Source organism: Littorina saxatilis, linkage group LG1 (assembly GCF_037325665.1).
Source record: "Littorina saxatilis isolate snail1 linkage group LG1, US_GU_Lsax_2.0, whole genome shotgun sequence".
Taxonomy (NCBI): Eukaryota; Metazoa; Mollusca; class Gastropoda; order Littorinimorpha; family Littorinidae; genus Littorina; species Littorina saxatilis.
Window position 1 is genome coordinate 45,324,868 of NC_090245.1, and position 11,441 is coordinate 45,336,308.

The window sequence follows — 11,441 nt, forward strand, 5'->3', positions numbered from 1 at the left end:
CTCTGTCTCTGTCTATGTCTTTCTGTCTCAGTCTGTCTGTCTGTCTGTCTCTGTCTCTGTCTGTCTCTGTCTCTACGGTCTCTCTTTCTCTCTCTCTCTCTCTCTCTTCCATCGAGTGTTCGAATACCCCTCCCTAAATTCACCCTCACTTTGCACTGGGCTCATAGCCTTAGAAATAAATCCTATATCGTTCTCAAGTGGTTTGTTATTGTGTTGTGTGTTTTTTTCCGCCAGATTTGTGCGTGCGTGCGTGCGTATGTGTGTGTGTGTGTGTGTGAACGGGTACCGGATGTTTCCGGTAGCGTAAGGCGTCACTCAAATACCGTAATGTTACGGTTACTCTGCTTCTGTCCAAAATCTCGCTGCTATCCTCAAAATTCTACCCAATCCATGTTTTCAATGCCGATGCCGTTACTGTTGCTTGCCAGTTTCCGGCACGTGTGTTGACCGCATATGAGCGCGTTTTATTTTTAGATATGAGGCAATGTAGTCCAAATAGGGTCTTTTAAGCAACCCAATAACATGTTTTCCAAGAAAGCTTATCGAGCACTCTTATCCCTCGATCAAAAGGGTAAAACCACATGGGTCTCCAAAATAAGAATGTTTTTGTGCTGTTTCGGTTTTGGTCACGTCTAATTTTATGGGTGTGGACATGAACGGGCTTTTTGAAAGTGCTAAGAGTTAGGCTGATTGATTGTTATCGCAAAGGATGGTGGGGTCACTTGATCCCTGCGCCTTGAGTCCGAGTCTGGGGATACGCGCGCGATATCAGACTTCATATAATAATAATATTGTACAGTACAGTTCCTTTGAACATTTTATTGTGCGAGAAAAAATATGTTAATTATATAACCTCAGTTGTGTTGACATGTGCCTTCATTCTTCTTCTTCTTCTTCTTCTTCTTCTTCTTTTTCTTCAGCGTTCCAGAATTTTCTGGTTACGTGTGAGCTCGTTTGCCCATTTTGGGTTCCCCAAACTATACTCTGAGAGCATAGTCAGCTTCACTCCGCTTTCGTTGAGTAGACATGCTGAGTATTTTCGTGTTTCCATAACCCACCGAACTCCGACATGGGTTACATATCTTTTCCGTGCGCACTTGGTCTTGTGCTTGCGTGTATACACACGAAGGGGGTTAAGTCACTAGCAGGTCTGCACATAAGTTGACCTGGGAGATCGGAAAAATCTCCACTCTTAACCCACCAGGCGGCAGCGACCGGGATTCGAACTCACGACCTCCCGATTAGGAGGCCGACGTCTTACCACCACGCCACTGCGCCACTGCGCCCGCCTTCATTCGCTTCTGATAAGGCGTTTCCCCAATCAACAGTCAATAATTCCGTTATGCTCGGCCAGCACAAGGAAGTGCATTTTACCATTTTGTAAATATAAAGAAGAAGACAAAAATCATTTTCTATATGACACCGGCCCATACTACAGTTTCATATATACAGGGTGGTCCAAAAAAATGTAGACAGTTTTGCGTGCCTGTCATTTCTGCTACAGGGCTCCCACCTATTCTTTTTCCCCTGGAATGTCTCACACAAGCATGAAAGTTTAGTACGGCACAGTTTTTTTCTTCTTTGCAACATCATTTCTGGGCGTAGTTCAATAGTTCATCACATTCTCAATCCAAGCACCTCGTCTCCGGATTACGGCTGCGACACGGACATTGAAGTTGTTGATAACTCTGTCCAAGGTCTTGAGTGGAATCCTCCTGATTTCACGAAGAATGTTCTCCTTTAGCGCTTGTATTGTCTGTGGATTGTTGTGGTAAACCCTTTCCTTCAAGTACCCCCAGAGGAAGAAATCTGGAGGAGAAAGATCTGGGGACCACCCTGTATATATTGTCTTACAGTTAAGGGCTTTACGCTTCCAATACTTTTTTTTCTTTACTTAAATAAAAACTATCTTTTAAAAACACTATGTCCCGTTTGATTACTTGTTTTCTAGCGTAGACTAAAAGCATGTTTTCAGTCAAAATGGGTAGGGGTTGTGTAAGCACCACAGTTCGATAAATCGAGGTTCTTGTGAATTTTTCGTTTTCTAGATCATTTACACGTTCTATCACATAGTAAATGTTAAGTTTAAAGTTTTTTGATGGTAGGCTATCTTATAGGAGATTGATTATAAAGAGAAGAGCTTTTGAAATATAAAACAAGTCGCGTAAGGCGAAAATACAATATTTAGTCAAGTGGCTGTCGAACTCACAGAATGAAACTGAACGCAATGCCATTTTTCAGCAAGACCGTATACTCGTAGCATCGTCAGTCCACCGCTCATGGCAAAGGCAGTGAAATTGACAAGAAGAGCGGGGTAGTAGTTGCGCTAAGAAGGATAGCACGCTTTTCTGTACCTCTCTTTGTTTTAACTTTCTGAGCGTGTTTTTCATCCAATCATATCATATCTATATGTTTTTGGAATCAGGAACCGACAAGGAATAAGATGAAAGTGTTTTGAAATTGATTTGGACAATTTAAGTTTGATAATAATTTTTATATATTTAATTTTCAGAGCTTGTTTTTAATCCAAATATAACATATTTATATGTTTTTGGAATCAGCAAATGATGGAGAATAAGATAAACGTAAATTTGGATCGTTTTATAAATTTTTATTTTTTTTTTACAATTTTCAGATTTTTAATGACCAAAGTCATTAATTAATTTTTAAGCCACCAAGCTGAAATGCAATACCGAAGTCCGGGCTTCGTCGAAAATTATTTGACCAAAATTTCAACCAATTTGGTTGAAAAATGAGGGCGTGACAGTGCCGCCTCAACTTTCACGAAAAGCCGGATATGACGTCATCAAAGACATTTATCAAAAAAATGAAAAATATGTATGGGGATTTCATACCCAGGAACTCTCATGTCAAATTTCATAAAGATCGGTCCAGTAGTTTAGTCTGAATCGCTCTACACACACACACAGACACACACACACACACACGCACATACACCGCGACCCTCGTTTCGATTCCCCCTCGATGTTAAAATATTTAGTCAAAACTTGACTAAATAAAAAAAGGAGACAGAAGTCATTTAGTACATTCAAAAGTTGATAAGAGCATTTGTAGAATTTACGATAGCGACAGTTATAAAATATCAAATAATAACTCCAACTATCTGTGTCTATTAGTACAACAAATGTCAGATGATAACATCCACTCTCTTTGTTCATTTATACAATAAAATGTCAAATGATCAGCAGATTGTGAACAGTTTAGAACAGCCCTTACATATCACTCAACAAGTGTATTTTTCTGACTATGATCAATGTTACCTCTTGTGATGCCATTTTTCAGAATAGGGGGAATGGTAGTATTAGGTAATGGTACATTTTGCAGGTCGGTTTGTTTCTTTGTTTGCTTAACGCCCAGTACACCACGAAGGGTGATATCAGGGCAGTGCTGCTTTGACATTTAACGTGCGCCACACACAAGACAGAAGTCGCAGCACAGGCTTCATGTCTCACCCAGTCACATTATTCTGACACCGGACCAACCAGTCCTAGCACTAACCCCATAATGCCAAACGCCAGGCGGAGCAGCCACTAGATTGCCAATTTTAAAGTCTTAGGTATGACCCGGCCGGGGTTCGAACCCACGACCTCCCGCTCACTGGGCGGACGCCTTACCACTAGGCCACCGCGTTGCGGTTTGCAGGTCGGTGTAAAAATGACACGGTCAATTATTTTAATTTGTTGATACAGTGGAACCCGCTTATAAGAAAGTCCAGGGGAAATTATGGTTTTTTTATATCCAAGTTTTTTTTTATCGGGAGACTCCGGATATAAGAAATAATTTTTCTTATCCGAGAAAATTCCTGAAACATGAACATCTAACATATGTATGTACATTTATTGATTTCTCTAATTCTCTGGTTGTGCACTTTATTGGCGGTTCGCACGGCATCATATTCGAACGAGTTTCAACCCTAATTTGCAGTAATGTAACATCCGCTTTGTTTTCTGAAGAGAACTTACTACTGCAGGGAGACATCAATATAAAACTTTTGCAAGTAGTGAAATATTAGGAGGTAAGGCCTGGCGCTCACCGATGTAACTTCAGCAGGACCGACAACGCACTGCAGATTATCCCAGCCCGCTACACGCTGCATGAAAGGTACTCGTCTTAATCCCTATCGCAGCAACAATAATGTGCAGTGCGTCGTCTGCGCAGGTATATTCTCTCCTTAATGAGTCTCGTAATAAACGGTGCATGGTCATATTTTAACCGCGTCGGTAGTACCCTAGTTTCTTGCAAGACTCGGTTCAAAAAAGGTTGTTTGGAGGCACAGGGGTATAATCTGCTGTTGAAGTCAACCTTTTCAAAGGCACACGTTCTTTTCAGAATCTACGAGGCGTTACCTGGCCCTGTCAGCTTACAACACACCCTGCACGTTTCTTTCAAATCAGTAACTTGAAGCCGTCTTCAGTCTGACATGCAGTCATGGGATGTAATTCAAGCTCCTATCTTTTTATCTACAGGAATGCGAGGCAAGCTCATTTTAAGCTGAATAACATCTCTCCTTTCAAACTTTTACCGCAAGATAAAGAGCAGATTTCTAACAACGAGGGGTCTCGCAAAAGAAAGATGTCTTATGTGTGCACTGATAAATACGTATGTATACGACAATGCTTGGTAGACCATATCAAGAAAAGCCACCAGTTTTCTGTACACTTCTTCATATGCTAGGAAGCAATCAGCAGTTTTCAATCACACAAGGAAAACCCAGAGATTCCGACCAATGTGTTCTGTTAGTTGATTGAAGATACATTCGCGACTTATTACAAAGCATCAATTTCAATCACAATGTTGCAAGAAATGCACTGCATACCTCGAATTCACAATGGAAATTTATCTCCATCAAAAGATATCTGGCAGGCACAAAATGTACGGGTCTGTTTGCATCACATGCAATTAAGCTATACCTTTCTTGTTCTCAGGCGCTTTAGACGTACTGCAAAGATGACGGGAACTTGATATTTTGAGGAAATCATAAAGAGAGAGAGAGAGGGACGTAATCACTTCTCGGGTTTTTTCCCAAGCTGAACTGAGTGACTGGGAGTTTGTCGCTGTCTCTGCGAGAAAAATAATCAGAAATGGTGAAACATGTTTCCCACGCGTTTTAGCATGTGAGAATCATATGCGAGGACGTTTCACTGAGGAAATACTTTTGCAAAGTGAGTGGCTGTAGCTGGGTTATGGTGTACATGGGTTCTGTGTGCTGATCAGTCTTACAAAGCAAGCCATGTGTAAAGTTCCACGTGTTTTTCCCACGTGTTTTCTAACCAGAAGTTCTGGTACCCCCCCCCCTACACACACACAAACCGAATGGCCTTTACCTTGGGTCTGTCAATTATGCTGGGTCAAGCGGTCCTGCAAGTCGTGAATTGAGAGATTCAATGAACAAAAATTAATACAATCGAACAGGAGTCTGAGTTGCTCATGTACAACAAGGAATCATGCACGTACAAGGACGAGCACACAACCCCGAACATGCACGCATTGGGAAGGCAAGTAGGGCCTACTTTGGAATGTATTTTTGTGTATGCATAAGCAGCCAGCGAAGCACCCCCCCCCCTCCCCTCCTCCACCCAGGAGCACAAATGCATGCACGCACGCACTCACCGACAGGTATACACGTACTCAAACCAGCCAGCGAAGCACCTCTCTCTTAGTCTTTACCGACACCCACCCATTCAATAACACACACACACACACACACACACACACACACCACACACACACATAAAATTTCTTGTATCTTGTATCTTGTATATATACACACACACACACATACACACACATACACACACACATACACACACATACACACACACACACATACACACACACATACACACACACATGTATACACAAACACACACACACACACACACACATACACACACACACACACACACACAAACACAAACATACTTAACTCAAATGGGGTATACCCTTGTTAGTCGACAAGCGATACACCGAGCACCGTACATTTGTCGGTGCGTCTGTCTCTGTGTGTTCTCGAAAACATTTCTCAAGATCTGTAAAATATCTGTAGATGGTTGGCAAACCTTTGCGATAAATACCATCGCATCAATTGACATCTGCAGTTTAGAAGAGTGTTATCTCTTCCAAGGAAGAAAGGATGGAGTGTGAGGATCAGAAGCACCCAGACCGGAGGATATCAAATTACGATTTCACTTCACTTGTTACATTGTCGAGCTTGAAATTAAATTATAAAGTTGTATTGTGCATGTATTGTATTATATTGTATTGTATTGTATTGTATTGTATTGTATTGCATGGCATGGCATGGTATTGCATTGCATTGAGTTGTGTTGTGTTGTGTTGTGTTGTGTTGTGTTGTGGTGTTGTGAGGTGGTGTGGTGTTGTGTTGCGTTGCGTTGCGTTGCGTTGCGTTGCGTTGCGTTGGTTGCATCGCGTTGTGTTGCGTTGCGTTGCGTTCCATTGGATTGGATTGGAGTGGAGTGGATTGGATTGGATTGTATTAGAAGTGTCCGAAATGTACCACCCATGTAGGGGCACAATCATTCCTTAAGCGTGCAAAGTGTCATGCATGTCACATTTGTCTCTGTGGCGTTACGCACCTTCACAAAATGGTATTGGAAGACCATTACTGCGTTCAATTTCAGGTTCTGTTTGTTTTAAGTAATGACATGTATACAAGAAAGAAGTAAGTTGGAGATGCTGCTCCGTGTGGTTTTAGATTTATCTCACATCTACATCAGCTACCCAGGACAAACAGCTTCAAGAACCAGTATTTCTTGCCAAAGGTCTTTCACGCACTAAAACAGCCTGACTATGCAGCAGATTTAAACGAAATAGGTATGCCCTGTAAAACAAGACTCTAAAATAAATCCTCTCTGATGTGAAACATGTAAAATATCGTTCAGTTTCAGTGACCAATACCACTGAAAAATGTCTACTTTTTGTGTTCAGTGTATGTACAGTATGCATTAAACAAAAGCACAAAATGCTAAACAACTGAGTAAACACTTTTTTACAAAACTGATACAACAACTCAGAGGTAAGTGTCTCATTCAAACGTTCGTGAGATATTTCCTGAAAGCACAGCTGAATGGTTTATTTACTCCATAACAAACGTTAACAAAATCCCCCGGGCTTGTATTTCCAATCAGATTAAAAAGAAAACAAAATCTGATTATCTTATAAAGGAGACATTAAACAGAAAAACATGTCAATAAGCATGTTATAAAAAAGACACTTTCACAATCATAGTTGTAAACGTTGTTCCATAAAATTAAAACAATACAATACAAATAATAGCACCCACTCACTGTGTCAATTAAAACAATAAAATGTCAAATGATAACTCCCACTCTCTTTGTTAATAAGTACAATAAAATGTCAAATGATAACTCCCACTCTCTTGTTTAATTAGTACAATAAAATGTCAAATGATAACTCCCACTCTCTTTGTTAATAAGTACAATAAAATGTCAAATGATAACTCCCACTCTCTTTGTTAATAAGTACAATAAAATGTCAAATGATAACTCCCACTCTCTTTGTTAATAAGTACAATAAAATGTCAAATGATAACACCTACTCTCTTTGTTAAGTAGTACAATAAAATGTCAAATGATAACACCCCCTCTATGTGTCTATTAGTACAATACACTATAAAATGATAACTCCCACTCTCTGTGTCTATTAATACAATAAAAATGTCAAATGATAACACCCACTCTCTTTGTTCATTACTACAATAAAATGTCAAATGATAACACCCACTCTCTTTGTTATTTAGTACAATAAAATGTCAAATGATAACACCCACTCTTTGTTAATTAGTACAATAAAATGTCAAATGATAACACCCACTCTCTTTGTTCATTAGTACAATAAAATGTCAAATGATAACTCCCACTCTCTTTGTTTAATTAGTACAATAAAATGTCAAATGATGACACCCACTCTCTTTGTTCATTAGTACAATAAAATGTCAAACGATAACACCCACTCTCTTTGTTATTTAGTACAATAAATGACAAATAATAACTCCCACTCTCTTTGTTAATTAGCACAATAAAAAGTCAAATGATAACACCCACTCTCTTGTTTAATTAGTACAATAAAATGTCAAATGATAACTCCCACTCTTTTTGTTCATTAGTACAATAAAATGTCAAATGATAACTCCCACTCTTTTTGTTCATTAGTACAATGAAATGTCAAATGATTAGCAGATTGGGAACAGTTTAAAACAGCGCTTACACATCACTCAACATGCATATTTTTCAGGATGGGGGTAATGGTACCTTTAGCAGGTCGGTGTAAAAATGACACGGTCAATTGTTTTAAGTTGTTCATATGTGATTGTGTGGACTCTGCACGCATTGTGTCATTTTGTTGGTTACAATTGCTCGGTTGCTCCAGGAAATATGTTTATGCGAATCGAGAAACTGATAAACTTTTAGCATACGTCATAAAATTACGCTATTTCCAGCCATATCGGAAAGACACGTTACAATAATTCAAATAGAAACACATCATTACAACAAACGTAAACCAGGGATTAATACTAGTTCCAAAATATGTCCTGTGATTGTAATTGATTTGGCAGATACCCCATTCAATTACTCAACCCTCGTTTATCTGATTCTTGACATGTCATCATATTCAACATTCTGTATCATGCAGTCTGTTTGTTTGATTTCTCTAATGTTTTCACATTTGTTTCAACACACTCTGAACATATCACAGGCAAATTATTAGTGAAATCAGTTCTATTGCTCAATCGCTTACCGATCTCATTAAGTGCAAATAATTGAATATAAGTCTTGTTTGTACAGAAAAAAGTAAGGGAAGTAACCCCTTGTTGGAAGCAAATGACGTCTAAAAGCGAGGGAAGTAACTTGAATTCACTAGTAGGCCCGTGATTGACCTTCAATCGAAGACTTCCGTAGCGATGCAGGTGATGGTGGTAGTCCTGGTGTGCTAGCGTTGGTGGTGGTGATGGTCGTGCTTGTGGTTCATGGCGGTGATGACGTCATCACGAATATACCTCCTCATTCAAATCTCATTACTGCCCGTCTCTATGGAAGACCCACCAGACGACAGAACAGCTCGTAGACGGCGCGCGCCCCGTCCTCTGACCTTGATCCTTGCTGACCTTGACCCAGCAGCCGAGAGGAGCCGGTAAAGGAACGATGGCCTCGAAGAGCATCAGGCAGAGTGGCGGAGTTGAGGGTCAGTGAGAGGAGGTGGGAGGGACGTGGTCCAGAGGCTTGGCGCCATGCTTGGTCAATCAGTGCTGAAAACTCCGGTGAGATACCTGTAAAGAGCTAGAGAGACTGTTGTATTGTGATGTGGTGGTGGCTTGGTGTTATGGTGGTGTGTGTAGACAGAGGTATGGGGTTGGTGGGGTCGTGGGAGGCGGGGTGGGGAAGGTGGTGGCGGTGGTGCGTGTGCGTTATTGTGTTTGTGTTGGGAGAGAGAGAGAGACAGAGAGAGAGACAGAGAGAGAGAGAGACAGAGAGAGAGACAGACAGAGAGACAGACAGAGAGAGAGAGAGAAAGAGAGAGAGCGCGCATATTTGTACACATTGAATACAAACGCGAGCAGAACAGGGCCAAAACAAAAAGAAAGAACACATGACTTATCAAACGCACAGAAGAGCTGAATGAAAATATATCTATTGGATGATATGTATAGCTAGGTCCTCTATTTGTACAACCAAAAAATCTGCAGGTCATACAAGCTAATTTCATGGGGTCCTGATTTGGCCTATATTATGGTCCCCTGGACCCAAAAAGCAACAATTAACTAACTAACTAACTAAGCTATTTTCAAGTCGACTCATCAGGAGAATGACAATACTTCTGTTTTCTCCGGTCCTCATCAAACAGACCCTTAAGATAAGAAAGCGCCAGTTAAAAACGCCCGAAAGTATTTTTCAACTTCACAAATAATTGAAATTTACAGATTCAATCTGCTTTATTGACAGGTAAACAGGAAAATAAGTACGTATGAGCTGAACCTCACCTTTGTTTCTCACAACGACTAGCATCAGCGGTGCTCCCTCATCTGACGACAGCAGAGCCTCGTCTGTAACGACTGACGTCATCAGGCCGCAGATCTTCTGCAGTATGTCACGGAGAGTTGTGACGTCACGCGCCGCTTCTTCGTCACGGTGATCATGCAGCAAAAGTATTTTCACCGTCTGGCTGACGTCATCATCCAGCTCTGGAGACGAAGGGTCGTTGGGAATGTTCTCGGACGAGGGAGACAACAGCAGAGAGGAGAAGGGAGGACCACCAACCTCTTGCACAGCATGGTCGCCTTCAGTCACACCCACGGCCAGGTCTTCGGTGGTCGATGCCACTCTTGGACTGATGACGTTGTCAAAGACACGCTTAAACAGCATTTTTGCCGCAAATGTGTTAATATCCTCTCCCTCTCCAACGCATTTCGTCAGACGGTCTTGAGCCAGCAGCAAGTGCAATCGAAGGTCAAGGTCGGCCATGACCCTGTCATCCAGCAGGGGGCTCTGCTTTGTCAGCTTCAGCAGGCTGCAAAACTGCACGGCGTCCGCGTAACGTCGGTCTCTCACGTATCCCTCCACCATTGCCTTCAGCTTCCCAGCGTCCTCGGCTTGACTCTCGGTGAGGTGCGACAGGTCTCGGAGGACTGGGAGAGAATCCATGTTGCTCTTCATGATCACCAGCAACACACCTTCGTCCCTGAAAGTCTTCGATTTCAGGCCTTTAAAAGGTTCGCGTTTTACAGTTGTGAAAAGGAAGTGCAGGGAGAGCCAGAAATCTTCATTGAGTCTGGTTGTATCTTTCGTTTGCATCAAGAAATAGCAACGGTTGATCAAGGTCAGGCTCAGACAGAAGTCGCTCAGCTCCTGAAGATTTCTGCGATTACTGCTGTTCTCCTCCGTCTCTGCTATTTTCTTCCAGGCTAGACTGGCGTGCTGCGTGGCCTGGCTGATGTTAAGCACGGTGACAGGACAAAGAGTTAGTATCTGTAAAGATCTTGACAGCGCCTCATCGTACTCACCAAGAGCAATGTGAAGCAAGGCAAGGTCATTGAGAGCAGGAACGTTATCCCCGACTGAAAGCTCTAGCGCCCTGTCAAAGTGATCCATGGCTTCCTGGACGTACCTGTCGTCCCTGGAAAGGCTGGGACCGCCTGTTGCTGAGTTTGACACGTTCCTCCGATTCTCGCCTCCGTTTCTCCAGTTGCCTTGGTTACTTCCCCATCCTCCCCCTCTGCCTCCACCTCTGTTTACACTTCTGGAAGGTTGTCGCCAGTCGCCATGGCTAGCTCCACTGGAACGGCCAGACTGCGGACTGCCTCTCTTTGCTTGCAGCGCTAGCTCTTTCAACGTGCCTCCCAGCCGGTGGTGTGCCTTGGGCTCTGGACGGATGGACACATCTTT

General features: G+C 42.0%; 1 protein-coding gene across 1 annotated transcript; it reads right to left on the minus strand.

The window, feature by feature from the left end:
- Window positions 1-8,858: 8,858 nt before the first annotated feature.
- LOC138970943 (uncharacterized) lies at window positions 8,859-11,437 on the minus strand. The gene is made up of 2 exons (XM_070343534.1): window positions 10,040-11,437; window positions 8,859-9,328 (listed from the first exon to the last, which is right to left on the minus strand). Exons 1-2 carry the CDS (start codon window positions 11,145-11,147, stop codon window positions 9,090-9,092), a joined length of 1,347 nt encoding a protein of 448 aa, XP_070199635.1. The 5' UTR covers window positions 11,148-11,437; the 3' UTR covers window positions 8,859-9,089.
- Window positions 11,438-11,441: the final 4 nt, after the last annotated feature.